The sequence below is a fragment of the Pongo abelii genome, chromosome 21 (genome assembly GCF_028885655.2).
Source record: "Pongo abelii isolate AG06213 chromosome 21, NHGRI_mPonAbe1-v2.0_pri, whole genome shotgun sequence".
NCBI lineage: Eukaryota > Metazoa > Chordata > Mammalia > Primates > Hominidae > Pongo > Pongo abelii.
The window spans coordinates 37,658,846-37,676,663 of record NC_072006.2 but is presented as its reverse complement, the minus strand read 5'-3'; the positions used below and the strand labels follow the sequence as shown (position 1 = coordinate 37,676,663).

At 45.9% G+C, this 17,818-nt stretch overlaps 1 protein-coding gene across 2 annotated transcripts in view; it reads right to left on the bottom strand.

The window, feature by feature from the left end:
* The window catches only part of CBFA2T2 (CBFA2/RUNX1 partner transcriptional co-repressor 2), a 153,513-nt gene extending 136,843 nt beyond the window's left edge, over positions 1–16,670 (bottom strand). For both annotated transcript variants that reach the window (XM_024238899.3, XM_063720608.1), the window contains exon 1: positions 16,414–16,670. In XM_024238899.3, the coding sequence (XP_024094667.1) occupies positions 16,414–16,447 (34 nt within the window). In that variant the 5' untranslated portion in view covers positions 16,448–16,670. The remainder of the gene's footprint in view (positions 1–16,413) is intronic.
* Between the last annotated feature and the right edge of the window lie 1,148 nt (positions 16,671–17,818).

Below are 17,818 nucleotides of genomic sequence, written 5' to 3'. Positions count from 1 at the left end.
ATTGTAGTAGTACTGGCCATTTTGCTATTCAGCTCCTGTATTAAATTGCTTCTCTTTTTTATATTAATTTATATTATTATGACTTATTATTATCTTGTAGAGACAGGGTCTGTGTTGGCCCAGTGTGGTCTCAAACTCCTGGACTCAAGCAATTTTCCCACCGTGGCCTCTCAAAATGCTGGGATTATATAGGCTTGAGCCACCACACCCAGCCCCTTCTATTTCTTTTTTTTTTTTTTTTTGAGACAGTCTTACTCTGTCCCCTAGGTTGGAGTGCAGTGGCACGATTTCAGCTCACTGCAACTTCCACCTTCTGGGTTCAAGCAATTCTCCTGCCTCAGCCTCCCTGGTAGCTAGGATTACAGGCGTGCGCCACCAGTCTGGCTAATTTTCATACTTATAGGAGAGACGGGGTTTCCCCATGCTGGCCAGGCTGGTCTTGAACTCCTGATCTCAAGTGATCCATGCGCCTCAGCCTCCCAAAGTGTTGGGATTACAAGCCTAAGCCACCACACCTGACCCCTTCCATTTCTTTTTTTTTGAAACAAGAGTTTCACTCTTGTTGCCCAGGCTGGAGTGCAATGGTACGATCTCGGCTCACTGCAACCTCCGCCTCCCAGGTTCAAGTAATTCTCCTGCCTCAGCCTCCTGAGTAGCTGGGATTACAGGCATGCACCACCTCGCCTGGCTAATTTTGTATTTTTAGCAGAGATGGAGGTTTCTCCATGTTGAGGCTGGTCTCGAACTCCTGACCTCCAGTGATTCGCCCGCCTCAGCCTCCCAAAGTGCTGGGATTACAGGCGTGAGCCACTGCACCTGGCCGACCCCTTCTATTTCTATTCAACCATTTTTTTCTGCAAACTTGTTCCCATAAACAACTATGGAAACCACTACAAATGGAGAGTACTATAAAATTAATCATGAGGTAACATACAGTGTTCAAAACATCCTTTAACAGTCCCTCAACTGATTCTCACCTTTTCAGGTAGACAGGTGAAAAGATGAAATTAACTCAAAATCCAAATATGAATTGTTCAAGACTGCAGTGCTTATGAATTTGAGGTAAAAGAAAGGACTGGGATGACACCCATATCTTCCTCTATTACACCTCTACTTAAAAGAGAGACAGAATGTCCCCTCACAGCTCCAAATCCAAAAAGCCACACTCTCACATTCTAGCCGTGTGACAGTGAGTAAATCACCTGATTACCGGAATCAATCTCCTCATACAAGTTAAGAGGATGAAGACACTTCTACCTACCTTACTTAATTGCTATAAAAATTAGATATGTGAAAATTGTTCTGATACACAAATGGTAGTTACCATTATTTCTGTGAATGATGTGTAAAAAAGAACTGCACTAACCCCAAAAGAATATAAATAGCAAGGAACCCTACATTCTAAAACAAGTAACAGAGAGTATTCCTTTCATTGTAGAAATGAGATGACCAAAATTGATTTCACCCAGATATAGTGCTTCCTTAACAATTAATTCTAAAACAAAACAAAACAAAAATACCAACAAGCAAGTGAAACTGTCATACATTACTGGTGGAAAGGCAAAATGGTATGGTATAGCCATTTTGGAAAACACTTTGGCAGTTTCTAAAAAAGTTAAGTATAGGCCGGGCGTGGTGGCTCACACCTTTAATTCCAGCACTTTCAGAGGCCAAGGTGGGTGGATCACCTGAGGTCAGGATTTCCAGACAGTCTGGCCAACATGGTGAAAACCCATCTCTACTAAAAATACAAAAATTAGCCAAGCGTGGCGGTGCACACCTGTAATCCCAGCTACTCGGTAGGCTGAGGCAGGAGAATTTGCTTAAACTCAGGAGGCGGAGGTTGCCGTGAGCCATGCCACTGCATTCCAGCCTAAGTGACAGAGCAAGATTCCGTCTTAAAAAACAAAACAAACAAAAAAAAAGTTAAATATGAAATTACCATAGAACCCAGCAATCCCATGCCTAGGTATTTATCCAAGACAGATAAAAACACATGTCCACATGCAGAACCGTATATGAATATTTAAAGCTTTATTCATAATCATCAAAATGGGAAACAATTCAAATGTCCATCAGCTGGTGAACATAACATATGTTACTCAACAATAAAAAGGAACAACCTATAGATACATGACACAATGTGGATGAATCTCAGAAGCATTATGGTAAGTGAAACACATCAGACACAAAGGTTACATACCGTATGATTCCATGTATATGACATTATAGAAAAGAAAAAGTAGAGAAACAAGCAAACAAAAACCCTCATAAAACTATGAGTGACAAAAACCAGTATAAACTAGTAGCTTCCAAGAGCTAGATGAAAAGAAAGGGGTGTGAGAAAACTTACAGGAAGAATGAAAATTATCTCTATCTGGATTGATGATTACAACTGCATACTAATAACACAAAACTAATAGAACTATGCCATGAAAAAGAGCAAGTTTTTTTCTCTACCCACTGACAAAAAAAAAAGTAAATTTGATTGTATATAAATTACATCTCGGCCACGCACAGTGGCATATGCCTGAATCCCAGTACTTTGCGAGATCGAGGCAGGAGATTTGCTTGGGCCAGGAGTTCAAGACCAGCCTGGGCAACATAGTAAGACCCTGTCACGAACAAAAAATTTAAAAATAATTTCAAGTTATTCTGAGACTCTGCCAAGACAGAAGCACCAAGAAAAAAAGATAAATAAATAAACCATACAAAATGAGTATTTTTCACTGTATCTAGTTTTATACAATAAATTTTTTCCTAAAAATACACACAAAATGGCCAGGTGCGGTGACTCACGCCTGTAATCCCAGCACTTTGGGAGGCCGAGAAGGGCGGATCATGAGGTCAGGAGTTCAAGACCAGCCTGGTCAATATGGTGAAACCCCATCTCTACTAAAAACACAAAAATTAGCCAGACATGGTGGCATGTGCCTGAAGTCCCAGCTACTCAGGAGGCTGAGGCAGGAGAATGGCTTAAACCCAGGAGGTGGATGTTGCAGTGAGCCGAGATCAAGCTACTGCACTCCAGCCTTGGTGACAGAGCAATACTCCATCTCAAAAAAAAAAAAAAAAGGTTACAAATTACTTTCTTCCTAAATGAACTTTGTGGTATTTAACTGGAATTAAAGGTATTAGTAAGAATTCATGGTTTTTATTACAGATAGTTACAGTAGAAATAATTTGCCAGGTGGGGGGCTCACACCTGTAATCCCAGCACTTTGGGAGGCTGAGGCGGGCAGATCACGAGGTCAGGAGTTCGAGACCAGCCTGGTCAACATGGTGAAACCCCGTCTCTACTAAAAATACAAAAATTAGCTGGGACTGATGGCAGGCGCCTGTAATCCCAGCTAGTCGGGAGGCTGAGGCAGGAGAATCACTTGAACCCCAGGAGGCAGAGGTTGCAGTGAGCTGAGATTGCGCCACTGCATTCCAGCCTGGGTGACAGGGCGAGACTCCATCTCAAAAAAAAAAAAAAGAAAGAAATTTAGATACATATTTTTTGATATGTGTATATGTATGTGTGTGTATATATTTCCTAGCTCTGTCCATTAAGAGGTTCTAAAAAACAATATTCCAATAGGAATGAGCACACACGGCACCCAAATCTTTTTTTTTTTTGAGACGAAGTCTCGCTCTCTCACCCAGGCTGGAGTGCAGTGGCGCAATCTCGGCTCACTGCAAGCTCTGCCTCCCGGGTTCACGCCATTCTCCTGCCTCAGCCTCCCGAGTAGCTGGGACTACAGGCACCCGCCACCAAGCCCAGCTAATTTTTTGTATTTTTTAGTACAGATGGGGTTTCACTGTGTTAGCCAGGATGGTCTTGATCTCCTGACCTCGTGATCCGCCCGCCTTGGCCTCCCAAAGTGCTGGGATTACAGGTGTGAGCCACCGCGCCCGGCCTCCAAATCTTGATTTCTAAATAATTTTCTCCACTGAAAGGAATTAGGAGAGAAACAGTTTGGAGAAATGGCCAATTCCAAGAAGAGGGCAAGAAGAGCAGAAACTAGGCCGGGTCTCTACTAAAAATACAAAAAATTAGCCGGGTGTGTTGATGGGCGCCTGTGGTCCCAGCTACTCGGAAGGCTAAGGCAGGAGAATGGCGTGAACCCGAGAGGCGGAGCTTGCAGTGAGCCGAGATCGCGCCACTGCACTCCAGCCTGGGCGACAGAGCGAGACTCCATCACAAAAAAATAAATAAATAAAATAAAAAATGAAGAGCAGAAACTAAGCCTACAACACCTTTTTTGTGTGTCAAAAAAGCAGTTAAAAAATGTGGTAACGTGTCAAAATGACACAAAAGCCAGCTTGAAGGGGATCTCCCTGGCCAAATCTGGAACAATGTGAACACAACAAATAACAACAGTAACAGATTATTAAAATAAGAATCCATAAATCCATATTAATATATATATAAAGATAAGAAAATGCTCTGCATAAGAATATTAATAAGCAAGGAAGGACTGACAGAAACAACAACAAAAATTAGCTGACGCTTGTCTATAATCCCAGCTAGTGCCACATAAGGTGGCTCGCGCCTGTGATCCCAGTACTTTCGGAGCTTGAGGTGGGAGAATAACTTGAGCCCAGGAGTTTGAGATCAGCCTGGGCAACAAAGTGAGACCTCATCTCTACAAAATAAAAAATTAAATAAAATGTTATAATTAGGCCAGGCACAGTGGCTCACGCCTGTAATCCCAGCACCTTGTGAGGCTGACGCAGGAGAATCACCTGAGGTCAGGAGATCCAGACCATCCAGGCCAACATGGTGAAACCCCGTCTCTACTAAAAATACAAAAATTAGCTGGGTGTGGTGGCATGTGCCTGTAATCCCAGGTACTCAGGAGGCTGCAGCAGGAGAATCACTTGAACCAGGGAGCTGGAGGTTGCAGTGAGCCGAGATCGCACCACTGCACTCCAGCCTGGTGACAAAGTGAGACTCCCTCTCAAAAAAAAAAAAGGAAGGCTAAGAATATAGTTTCAACTACTTAGCCAGACCAACTTATCAAGGGAAAATTAATGGGGAGCTGAATTTAAGCAATTGGCTGGGGAATGCAGGAGCTAAAACCATCACCTCTCCTGGCACTTCTCCCTCACCATTCTGCATTTCCCTAATCTCAGCTACTTCTACCTTTAGTCCCAGACATAAAGTTAGTGTAGCTCTAGGGATATAAGGCCAAAATGAATAAATCTGTGTTGTTTAAATGTCTGTTCTCATGTGGCTTCGAAAAATTAAAAGCAGGCACGACCTCTGCATGGAGGTGGCTAAATTAACAAAGAAATAAGGGAAACATTTGTAAGAGGTCAAAATAGTGTATCAAGGGAGCTGTGCTATGCCTGATATTAACATTTCACTGGAGCTGCTACAGAGGTCACATATTTGTCACCATCAGCTAATTCGACTGAAAGGTCTAGCCAACTCCAAAGCTATAAATTCAGACAGAAAGATACCAAGCTCTGGGTTATTCTGAATTTATACTTTGATTTCTGCATTTAATTACAACACAAAATAGAAGGGTAAAATCAAATCTTAAAGAGCCACATTGCAAAGTAAAGCTTCATTGCATAGTCTATATACTATATTTGATGATCCATATTTGACAGCTCCTCATAGAGCCATGCAAAATTAGCATGGACATTTCTTGGGCTTTTGATGTTCACTGCCATCATCTGCTTCACTGCTAAGATCAGGAAACATATGGGATGAATTGTTAAAGACTGCTGAGAGTTTCTGTTGCCTTTTTATTTTTTTAATTCATCTCTAAGGCCAACTTAGGATACCCCTGAACAAGGTCTCATATAGCTATCTTTAAATCATACTCCAATTATTTGGACTTTTTTTAATTTTTTTATTTTTATTTATTTTTTTGAGACAGAGTCTTGCTCTGTCGCCCAGGCTGGAGTGTAGCGGCACGATCTTGGCTCACTACAACCTCTGCCTCCCAGGTTCAAGTGATTCTCCTACCTCAGCCTCCCAAGTAGCTGGGATTATAGGCATGCGCCACCATGGCTGACTAATTTTGTATTTTTATTAGAGACGGGGTTTCTCCATGTTGGTCAGGCTGGTCTCGAGCTCCCAACCTCAGCTGATCCACTAGCCTCAGCTTCCCAAAGTGCTTGAATTACAGACGTGAGCCACCGCGCCCAGCCTGGACTTTTTTTTTAAACAAGAAGAGTTGTTAGGGAAAGAAAGTTGAAGGAAGATTATGGGAAATCAATTATCTTCAGGAAGCTCTGGGCTCCTCTAGAACACATGTCTAAAAACCCCTAGTCTAGCAAAAAGAAGCCATGTGATAGAGGGTTAAAAAAAGTGGGTTTTTGGCTGGGCACGGTGGCTCATGCCTGTAATCCCAGCACTTTGGGAGGCAGAGGAGGGTAGATCACAAGTCAGGAGTTCAAGACCAGCCTGGCCAAGATGGTGAAACCCCATCTTTACTAAAAATACAAAAATTAGTCGGGTGTGGTGACGGGCGCCTGTAGTCCCAGTTGCTCGTGAGGCTGAGGCACAGAACTGCTTGAACCTCGGTGGTGGAGGTTGCAGAGAGTCAAGACCCCACTACTGCACTCAGCCTGAGCGACAGAGACTGTCTCAAAAAAAAAAAAAAAAAAAAAAATTGGGTGTTTGGACATTCAATGTATAATGAATGAACTTGACACCAAGATTAAACTACTTAGGAAGAGTGAATCTACTACTTATTAACTGTGTGACCTTGGACAATTAAATTCTCTAACTCTTATTTCTTTTTCTCTTTTTTTTCAACTAGACTTAAAGTCATACTTGGTTGACATATCTGCTTATTGACTCATTTCAAAAGTTCAAGTTATGGTACCCCAACTCCTAAAATTTCAGATAGCCTCAAGGGGCCAGAGACAGAAACCAGAGCAAAAAGCTACTTAACCAGCCTTAATAAAATCCAGAAACAGGGTCTGTCACATGTACAAACACTAGCTCATGTTGCACATGTAAACTATTAGTACAGCATTATGAGATCCCCTCCTTGGTAATCTTACCAAAGCCTAAACAATAACCAGAGTGATTCTTCTTCATTAGCCTCCAAACTTTCAGGGATTTGAAGTAAATCTTTAAAAAAGAATGGTCACTTTCTATGAGATTCAAAACAATACTCTAAAACTAAGGAATGAGAACAAAATTGGCAGGTGAGAAACCTTACTTCCCCACCTCTTCCTATTTTCATTACCCCGAACTTAGTGAATTAACTCATCTTGATCCCAGGGCTGCACTCATTCATTAAGCACTATCATTTAAACCATTCTTCCTGCCTAAAAGTCTGGATTCACATAACCTATACAACATTTAACACTTGAGAACAAGCTTAAAGTCAATCTCTCTGCTTATTATTTTTTTTCTTTTTAGACGGAGTTTCACTCTTTCGCCTAGGCTGGAATGAACTGGCGTGATCTCAGCTCACTGCAACCTTCCGCCCCCTGGGTTCAAGCAATTCTCCTGCCTCAGCCTCCTGAGTAGCTGAGATGATAGGCACCCGCCACCACACCTGGCTAATTTTTGTATTTTTAGAAGAGACGGGGTTTTGCCATGTTGGCCAGGCTGGTCTCGAACTCCTGAGCTCAGGTGATCCGCCCGCCTTGGCCTCCCAAAGTGCTGGGGTTACAGGTGTGAGCCACTGTGCCTGGCCATTATTATTTTTATTATTTTGAGACAGGGTCTCTCTCTGTCACCCAGGCTGGAGTGCAGTGGCACTATCACTGCAGCTTCCAACACCTGGGCTCAAGCGATCCTCCTACCTCAGCCTTCCAAGTAACTGGGACTACAGCTGAGTGGCACCACCATCACGCCCAACCTATCTGCTGATTTTTTGATTCTGTATATAAGAAAACTAGGTCAGGCTGGGCGCGGTGGCTCACGCCTATAATCCCAGCACTTTGGGAGGCCGAGACGGGCGGATCACCTGAGGTCAGGAGTTCGAGACCAGCCTGGCCAACATGATGAAACCCCATCTCCACTAAAAATACAAAAATTAGCCAGGCATGGTGGCACATGCCTGTAAACCCAGCGACTTGGGAAGCTGAAGCAGGAGAATGGCTTGACCCTGGGAGGCAGAGGTTGCAGTGAGCCGAGACTGCGCCACTGCACTCCAGCCTGGGCAACAAAAGGGAAACTCCATCTCAAAACAAAAAAAGAAAGAAAGAAAGAAAATTAACTGGGCCAGGCACAGTGGCTCATGCCTGTAATGCCAGCACGTTGGGAGGCCAAGGCAGGTGGATCACTTGAGCTTAGGAGTTCTAGACCAGCCTGGGCAACATGAAGAAACCCTGTCTCTACCAAAAATACAAAAGTTGGTCTCATAACTTGGTTTCAAAATTAACAAACAAAAATTTTAAAAATACAGTAAGATAAAAAGAAAACTAACTGGTTCCAAACTAGGATAAACTTACTCAAAAGTCAAAGAAGGGCTGGACTCAATGGCTCACGTCTGCAATCCTAGCATTTTGGGAGTCCAAGGCAGGAGAATCATTGGAACCCAGTAATTAGAGACCAGCATGGGAAACATAGCAACATCCTGTCTCTATAAAAAAAAATAAAAATAAGCTGGATGTGGTGGCTCACGCCTGTAATCCCAGCACTTTGGGAGGCCAAGGCGGGCAGATCACGAGGTCAAGTGATTGAGACCAGCCTGGCCAACATGGTGAAACCCCATCTCTACTAAAAATACAAAAATTAGCTGGGCGTGGTGGTGTGCGCCTGTAGTCCCTGCTACTCGGGAGGCTGAGGCAGGAGAATCGCTGGAACCCAGGAGGCAGAGACTGTAGTGAGCCCAGATCACACTACTGCACTCCAGCCTAGTGACAGAGTGAGACCCCTTCTCAAAAAAAAAAAAAAGTATACAAGCTTCAAACACAGTCATGGTCCCAGCAGGAAACATGGCATACTCCAGTAAGGTTAATTCAAGGAGGGTTTAACAATGGAACTAGAAAGAAATACGTGAGCAGGGTACAAAATAGGCACAAGGGATAGCTGTAATACCCTGCGACTAATGAAAGCATCTCTAGATCTCTAGGCCCAATGACCAAAGGGAACAAAAACTTTCCAAACCTACATGGAGGGTGTCACATAGAAAGGATCACATTCTTTTTTTTTTTTTTTTTTTTGGAGACAGGGTTTCGCTCTTGTCACCCAGGCTGGAGTGCAATGGCATGATCTCTGCTCACCATAACCTCCGCCTCCCGGGTTCAAGCAATTCTCCTGCCTCAGCCTCCTGAGTAGCTGGAACTACAGACATGCATCACCATGCCCAGCTAATTTTGTATTTTTAGTAGAGACGTGGTTTCTCCATTTTGGTCAGGCTGGTCTCAAACTCCCGACCTCAGGTAATCTGCCTGCCTCAGCCTCCCAAAGTGCTGGGATTACAGGCATGAGCCACCGCACCCGGCCAAGAGGACCACATTTAGAGGAGAAGTGACCTTCAATCAAGGGACAGAATCAGCTAAGGGCAACACCCACGAGGCGGGAGTAGGAAAATAAATTTCATAACCTCAAAGGGGAAAGAAGCTCATTGATGTAGTCCATATAGGTAAGTCAGCTTCCCAGGGCACAGGATAGGGTGAAAAAGGATGGAAAGTAGACCTAGAAGAGCAAAAGGTACCTATTCAACGTCAGATGAGCCTTTCTGATGCACTTTCCGATCTCTTCTGTAATCCCAATGGATAAGTGCCAGATAAGGAAAGGGATACTGAAGATGATCATTCTCACCCCTTTTAAATAGTAATGCACAGGTCCTATCTACTACAAAACATTTGTAACCAAGTTTTTCACTAGTAAATATGGTCATTTACCATTCCACTTTTAACTGTTTAGACTTCCTTGAAGGTCCAATGATTATATACCTTTCTCGACACTAATGAACTTCCCACTTACCTTGCTAGGCAAAATAAAATTACAAAAATGCAAACATTGTCATAACCCTCAAGGAGTTTATAATTTAGAAGCTTATATTCTTAGATAACTAAGAAGGCAGAATGAGGTACGTGCCACACAGAGAAGGAAAGGGCTGTGGTGGTGTGAAAAGTTCTGGAACAGGCTTCTTTGCCATCTGGCCCCTGCCAGGAACAACTCCAGCCAGAATTCACTATTAACAAGGTATATAAGCTTCAATCAGGTTCCCTGTAGGTCCAGATCTGATGAACTACTCACCAACCCCTCAACTACCTTCAGCCAGTAGACTTCAGCCTTCCTTCTCCTGGGAAAAGCCTCCCTTCTCCTTTAAAGCCTGGTTTAATGTCACCCCTTTAGCTAGACCTTACCTGGACTCTCAAGGAATAATTAGTTATGCCTCCTCTGCCTTCCCAAAAGCCTTATGCTTAAAGCACTTAAAGCACTTTATCATTACCTGTTGACCTGTGCACCGCCCCTCCTAGACTGAGACCTTAAGTCAGATGGTACACCCTCAGCCACTAACCACCACCAGAACAGAATGTGTCAAGCATGGTTTTAAGTACTTTACATATATTAACATATGTTAACCATCATAATAAACCTGCAAATGCGGTAGAAATTTTATCTCCATTTTTCAGATGAGGAAAATGAACTGCACAAGAAGGTTAAGTAATGAGCCTAAAGTCTCAAAACTTGTTAGGATTGGTTACCAGGATTTTAACCTCAGCACAACTCCAGAATTAAATTTCAAAAGTTTAGAATTTAAATCTTAACCATTACGTTTTATTTCTTTTCTTTTCTTTTTTTTTTTTTTTTTGAGACAGAGTCTCGCTGTGTCGCCCAGGCTGGAGTGCAGTGGCACGATCTCAGCACACTGCAACCTCCGCAGTTTCTTTCAAGCAATTCTCCTGCCTCAGCCTCCCAAGTAGCTGGGACTACAGGAACCTGCCACCACACCCACCTGATATTTTTTGTATGTTTTTTAGTAGGGACAGGGTTTCACAATGTTGGCCAGGCTGGTCTTGAACTCCTGACCTCGTGATCCGCCCACCTCAGCCTCCCAAAGTGCTGGGATTACAGGGATAAGCCACTGTGCCCGGCCCTTTTTTTTTTTTTTTTTTTTTTTTGAGATAGAGTTTCCCTCTTGTTGCCCAGGCTGGAGTGCAATGGTGGGATCTCAGCTCACGGCCACCTCTGCCTCCTGGCTTCAAGCAATTCTCCTGCCTCAGCTGGTACTACAGACCCCCGCCACCACAGCCAGCTTCTTTTTGTATTTTTAGTAGAGATGAGGTTTCACCATATTAGCCAGGCTGGTCTCAAAACTCCTGACCTCAGATGATCCGCCCACCTCGACCTTCCAAATGGTGGGATTACAGGCGTGAGCCACCATACCCAGCCACTACATTTTACTTCTACCGAATAAACTAGATTTTCATCAGAGCAATAGATCTAATGGATTGAGAAGGTACTACTACAAGATCAATGATCTCCACCCCAGGAGGTATTGTTAAAATTCACCACTGGGTGTGGAAAGAATGTTGGAACTGCTACTTCCATTTATTTTAGCTTATCCTTCTGTAAAATGTCTATTTTTGTATGTTATAAAACATACCTAGGACGGACATGGTGGCTTGTGCCTGTAATCCCAACACTTTGGGAGGCTGAGACGGGCGGATCACCTGAGGTCAGGAGTTTAAGACCAGCCTGACCAACATGGAGAAACCCCATCTCCACTAAAAATACAAAATTAGCTGGACGTGGTGGTGCATGCCTGTAATCCCAGCTACTTGGGAGGCTGAGGCAGGAGAATCGCTTGAACCTGGGAGGCAGAGGTTGTGGTGAGCCAAGATCACCATTGCACTCCAGCCTGGGCAACAAGAGCAAAACTCCATCTCAAAACAAAACAAAACAAAAAAATATACCTAATACAGTGGCCGGGCGCAGTGGCTCACGCCTGTAATCCCAGCACTTTGGGAGGCCGAGGCGGCCAGATCACGAAGTCAGGAGATCGAGACCATCCTGGCTAACACGGTGAAATCCCGTCTCTACTAAAAATACAAAAAATTAGCCAGGCGTGGCAGCGAGTGCCTGTAGTCCCAGCTACTCAGGAGGCTGAGGCAGGAGAATGGCGTGAACCCAGGAGGTGGAGCTTGCAGTGAGCCAAGATCGTGCCACTGCACTCCAGCCTGGGCAACAGAGCGAGACTCCGTCTCAAAAAAAAAAAAAAAAAAAAAAATATATATATATATATATGCGCCTAATACACAGTATAGTCACACTATAATTGTCATTTAAAACAAACATTCAGGCCGGGTGCAGCAGCTCACGCCTGCAATCCTAACATTTTGGGATACCAAGGCAGGTGGATCACTTTAGGTCAGGAGTTCGAGACCAGCCTGACCAACATGGTGAAACCCTATCACTACTGAAAACACAAAATTACCAGGGGTGGTGCCACACACCTGAAATCCCAGTACTTGGGAGGCTGAGGCAGGACAATCACTTGAATTCAGGAGATGGACGATGCAGTGAGCCGAGATGGCACCACTGCACTCCAGCTGGGGCAACAAGAGCAAAACTTCGTCTCAAAAAAATATATAAAAAAACAAAAAATAAAACATTCATGGAATGTGTGTGCATACTCAACCCTATTTACTGATGGAATGAACACTAAAAACATTTTAGGTGGCCAGGTATGGTGGCTCATGCCTCTACTCCCAACACCGGGAAGCTGAGGCAGGAGGATCGCTTCAGCCCAGCAGTTCAAGACCAGCCTGAGCAACACAGTGAAACCCCATGTCCAGAAAACTTTTTTTTTTTTTTGAGACAGAGTCTCACTCTGTCACCCAGGCTGGAGTGCAGTGGCGCGGTCTCGGCTCACTGCAAACTCTGCCTCCCGGGTTCACACCATTCTCCTGCCTCAGCCTCCTGAGTAGCTGGGACTACAGGCGCCCGCCACCACGCCCAGCTAACTTTTTTGTATTTTTAGTAGAGACGGGGTTTCACCGTGTTAGCCAGGATGGTCTTGATCTCCTGACCTCGTGATCTGGCCGCCTCGGCCTCCCAAAGTGCTGGGATTACAGGCGTGAGCCAAAGCGCCCGGCCATCTACAAAACTTTTTAAACAATTAGCCAGACATGGCAATACATGCCTGTAGTCACAGCTACTAGGGAGGTTGAGGTGGGAGGCTAACTACAGCCCCAGAGATAAGAGGCTGCAGAAGCTATGCTCACTGGGCAACAGAGCAAGACCCCACCTCAATGGGGTCACAAACAAACAAACATGTGAGGCCACAGTTCTAGACTACTTCCCGAAGGATTCTGGCTCAGGGGTTGAAGCACCAATTTTAAGACTGAACTCCTATATTCTCTTTCCCAGCATGCCAGTTAAAAACTTCAATCAAGACCGGGTGCAATGACTCATGCCTGTAATCCCAGCATTTTGGGAGGCCGAGGCGGGCAGATCACCTGAGGTCAGGCGTTCGAGACCAGCCTGGCCAATGTAGTGAAACCCCATCTCTACTAAAAATACAAAAATTAGCCGGACGTGGTGGCACGCACCTGTTAATACCAGCTACTTGGGAAGCTGAGGCAGGAGAACTGCTTGAACCCAGGAGGCGGAGGTTGCAGTGAGCTGAGATCACGCCATTGCACTCCAGCCTGAGCAACAAGAGCGAAACTCCATCTCAAAAAAAAAAAAAAAAACAAAAAACACTTCAATCAAGGGTGGGTGCAGAGGCTCACACTTGTAATCCCAGAACTTTGGGAGGCTGAGGCAGGCAGATCACTTGAGGTCAGGAGCCTAGCCAAAACATGGTGAAACCCCATCTCTACAAAAAATACAAAAAAAAATTAGCCAGGCATGGTGGTGAGCACCTGTAATCCCAGCTCCTCAGGAGGTTGAGTACTACACCAAGTGCACTGTCTGGAAATGTAATTCAGAATTCTCTTAGAAACACAAAAAAAGGCCAGGCAAAGTGGCTCATGACTTTAATCCCAGCAATTTGGATGGCTGAGGAAGGAGGATTACTCAAACCCAGGACTTCCAGACTAGCATGGGCAACAAAGCAAGACCCCATCTCTATAAAAAATAAAAAAATTAGCTGGGTGTGGTGGCGCCCGCAGTCCCAGCTACTCAAGAGGCTGAGGCAGGAGAATCGCTTGAACCCAGGAGGTTTAGGCTGCTGTGGGCCATGATGACGCCACTGCACTCCAGCCTAGGTGAGAGAGAGAGACTGTCTCAAAAAAAGGAAAAAAGAAAACAAAAATGTAGTTACATAACAGACGCAAAAGTTGTACTTTTGGGCATATTTTAAACTAAATACTACACAAAAGAAATTTGGAAACAATCTTTTTTTTTTAAGTGAAAGCAAGTTTATTATGGAAGTAAAGAAACAAAGGAAGTCTACTTCAAAGGCAGAAGAGCCCCCCAATTTTTTCAAATAAAAAGTCCTTTCTGGCCAGGCTCAGTGACTCACGCTTGTAATCCCAGCACTTTGGGAGGCAGAGGTGGGTGAATTACCTGAGGTCAGGGGTTCGAGACCAGCCTAACCAATATGGTGAAACCCTGTCTCTACTAAAAATATAAAAATTAAGGCCGGGCACGGTGGCTCATGCCTCTAATCCCAGCACTTTGAGAGGCTGAGGCAGATGGATCACCTGAGGTCAGGAGTTCGCGACCAGCCTGGCCAACATAGTAAAACCGTCTCTACTAAAAATGCAAAAAATTAGTCAGGTGTGGTGGCAGGCGCCTGTAATGCCAGCTACTCTGGAGGCTGAGGCAGGAGAATCGCTTGAACCTGGGGCGGGGGGGAGGTTGCAGTGAGCCGAGATTGTACTATTGCACTCCAGCCTGGGCAACAAGAACAAAACTCCGTCTCAAAAAAATAAATAAATAAAATAAAATAAAAAAATTGGCCAAGCGTCGTGGCATACGCCTGTAGTCCCAGCTACTCGGGAGGCTGAGACAGGAGAACAGCTTGAACCCAAGAGGCAGAGGTTGCAGTGAGCCAAGATCACACCCCTGCACTCCAATCTGGGCGACAGAGCAAGATTCCATCTTAAAAAAAAAAAAAAAAAAAAAAGAGTCTTTCATTTTACAGAGATGCTGTACCTTTGCAAGCCTAAAAGAGTTAATCACTATCTGCCTCTTTAGTTGGAAATTTCATGAGGAATGGATCAAACCATCAAAAGCAGTAACTGCAAGCTGGGTGTTATCTACTTTTTCTATTTTCAATCCAACATTTAATGGGTGCAAAAAAAAAGAAGCGTAAAGCCTCCCTTTCACGTATTTAAGGACATCAGCTCTGAGACTAGTACTCAGAGTACCTTCTGTTACTCAGTTTCACCCTCTGCAAAATGGGCATCCTCAAATAATGTCTTACTTAGGATGTCACCAAGATTAAACAATTAAAAAAACATGCAAAACCTGTTTATCTGTTTCCTCATTCACTATGTCTCTCCCTCTCCTAACTAAACTCAAAACCCCAGTTCGGTCTATCTTGTTTATTGTTGTATTCCCAGGGCCTGGAATGGTATTTTTAAACTTACTATATGATTTAATAAATATTAAGTGAATAGAATGCAAAATGTCTGGTGCTCAAAAAAATGTTGGCTATTATAATTACAATAATGAAAAACAATTAAAATTTTATTGTTCTTATTCAGAGAAGCCACCCTTCCCCCAAGGATCTCACACATCAAGGAGGAACACTAGATAAATGTTGGAATGGCTAAATGGAAGTAAGAATAACAATTAGATCATGAAGCAGGATCAACAGACAATAAAACAAAATCTTAAATACACGGCTAGAGCCTAATTTCGGACTTTTCCGAGTGCGGTGCACACTGGATCGGATTAATAAAGGACGATTACAATAATGACAGTTTTCACAATTGTGTGTGTGCCAGGGTCGGTGTCAAGCGTTTTACTGGCCTCACGAAACCCAAGAATCCTGGGGGAGGGAGGGAACCCGCTCCACATCCCCATTTTGCAGATGGGGGAACTGAGGCACCGGGAAAGCCAAGGTCACTACCTAAATGGGGAAGCCTGGAATGTGAACCTAGGTAGCCAACTCCTGAGCCTGCGCTCAAACAGGCCCTCCGAGGGGCCATTCTCATCTCTTCCAACCCTTAACATCGGGCGGGTGTAGTACTTCCCCAGGAGCCGGACTTCGTGGCCCCAGCGCCGGGAGAACAAAATGATTCTCGCCCACCGGCAAGTCCCATGGACGCCGACCCGGCCTAAGCTCCGAGGCCGCGGGCCCCACAATTTCCCTCACACCGTGAGCCCCGAGCTCTTCGGGCGGCGCAGGAAGCGACGGGGTGGCCTCAGGAGCCCGGGAAGGCCCGCCCCGCTGCGTGACCTTGGATCCGCCGCCCCGCTTCGGGCCTCAGTTTCCACTCCCGGCCTCGCGCCCGGGGCACTCGGAATCACCGCGCCTGTGGAGCCGCAGGCCCTCACACGCCCCCCTCGGCCGCCCGCATTCACGCCCCACTTACGCTGGAAGGCGGCCGCTCCAGGGACGCCTACCATCGCCGAGCGCCGCCGCCGCGCGCCGCCAGCCTCTACCCGCGACACGGGTCCCTCGCAGGCGCCGCCCGCCTCGACCCGCGGCCCGGGTCCTTCGCAGGCGTCGCCGCGAGATCTGCAGCCGCCGAGCTAACCAGACACCACCACCGCTGCTGCTGCTGCTGCTGTCGCCGTCGCCGTCGCCGCCGCCGCCGCCGTTAGGCCGCGCGCCGCCCCGCCCCCGGCTGGCCCCGCCCCTCCCCGCCCGCCGGGCACGCCCCCGCCGCGCGCTCTCGCCGCCAGGCCAACGCACGCGGAAGCCCGGCCCCAAGACCAGCTCCCATTAAGCACCGCCCCCTAACCTGACCCGCCCCTTCCGCGGGAACCGACCGCCGAATCCTGGCGCAGCCTGCTTCTCAGACCTGCCCCCTCGGCGTCACGCGCGCCGGTCACGCGCACGGCCCACTTTCTAGCTCCAGGCTTCCCGGTGTAGCCAGGGCAGTGGCCCAGGCTCGGGGGCGGAGTCCTAGGGGGAGGGATTACAATGAGTGGCAACGTCTCACCTGAGTTCTCCAGGTACAGGCCTGATGGCTTTTGCGCATGCCTTTGAGCGAGTCCCCTCGATCAAAGTGTTTTTGGACTGAAGTATTCTAAATGCCTAAAATTTCATCATCGTAATATTAATAACTGTCGGCCGGGCGTGGTGGCCCACGCTTGTAATCCTAGTACTTTGGGAGGCCAAAGGAGAGTCACTTGAACTCAGGAGTTTGAGACTAGCGTCTCTATTAAAAATAAAAATAAAAAATAGGCCGGGCACGGTGGCTCAGGCCTATAATTCTAACACTTTGTGAGGCCGAGCAGGGTGGATTACCTGAGGTCAGAACTTCGAGACTAGCCTGGCCAATGTGGCGAAACGCTGTCTCTACCAAAAATACAAAAATTGGGGCCGGGCGCGGTGGCTCAAGCCTGTAAGCCTAGCACTTTGGGAGGCCCAGGCAGGAGGATCACGAGGTCAGGAGTTTGAAGACCAGTCTGGCTGATAAGGTGAAACCCTATCTGTACTAAAAAAATAAATAAATAAAAATACAAAAATTAGCCTGGTGCGGTGGCGCGTGCCTTTAGTCCCAGCTACTCGGGAGGCTGGGGCAGGAAAATCACTTGAATCCGGGAGGGGGAGGTTGCAGTGAGCCGAGATCGGAGCCATTGCACTCCAGCCTGAGCAACAAGAGCAAAACTCCGTATCAAAAACACAAAACAAGGCCAGGAGCTGTGGCTCACCCCTGTAATCCCAGCACTTTGGGACGCCGAAGCTGGCAGATCACAGCTCAGGATTTGGAGACCAGCCTGACCAACGTGGTGAAACCCCGTCTCTACTAAAAGTACAAAAATTAGCCG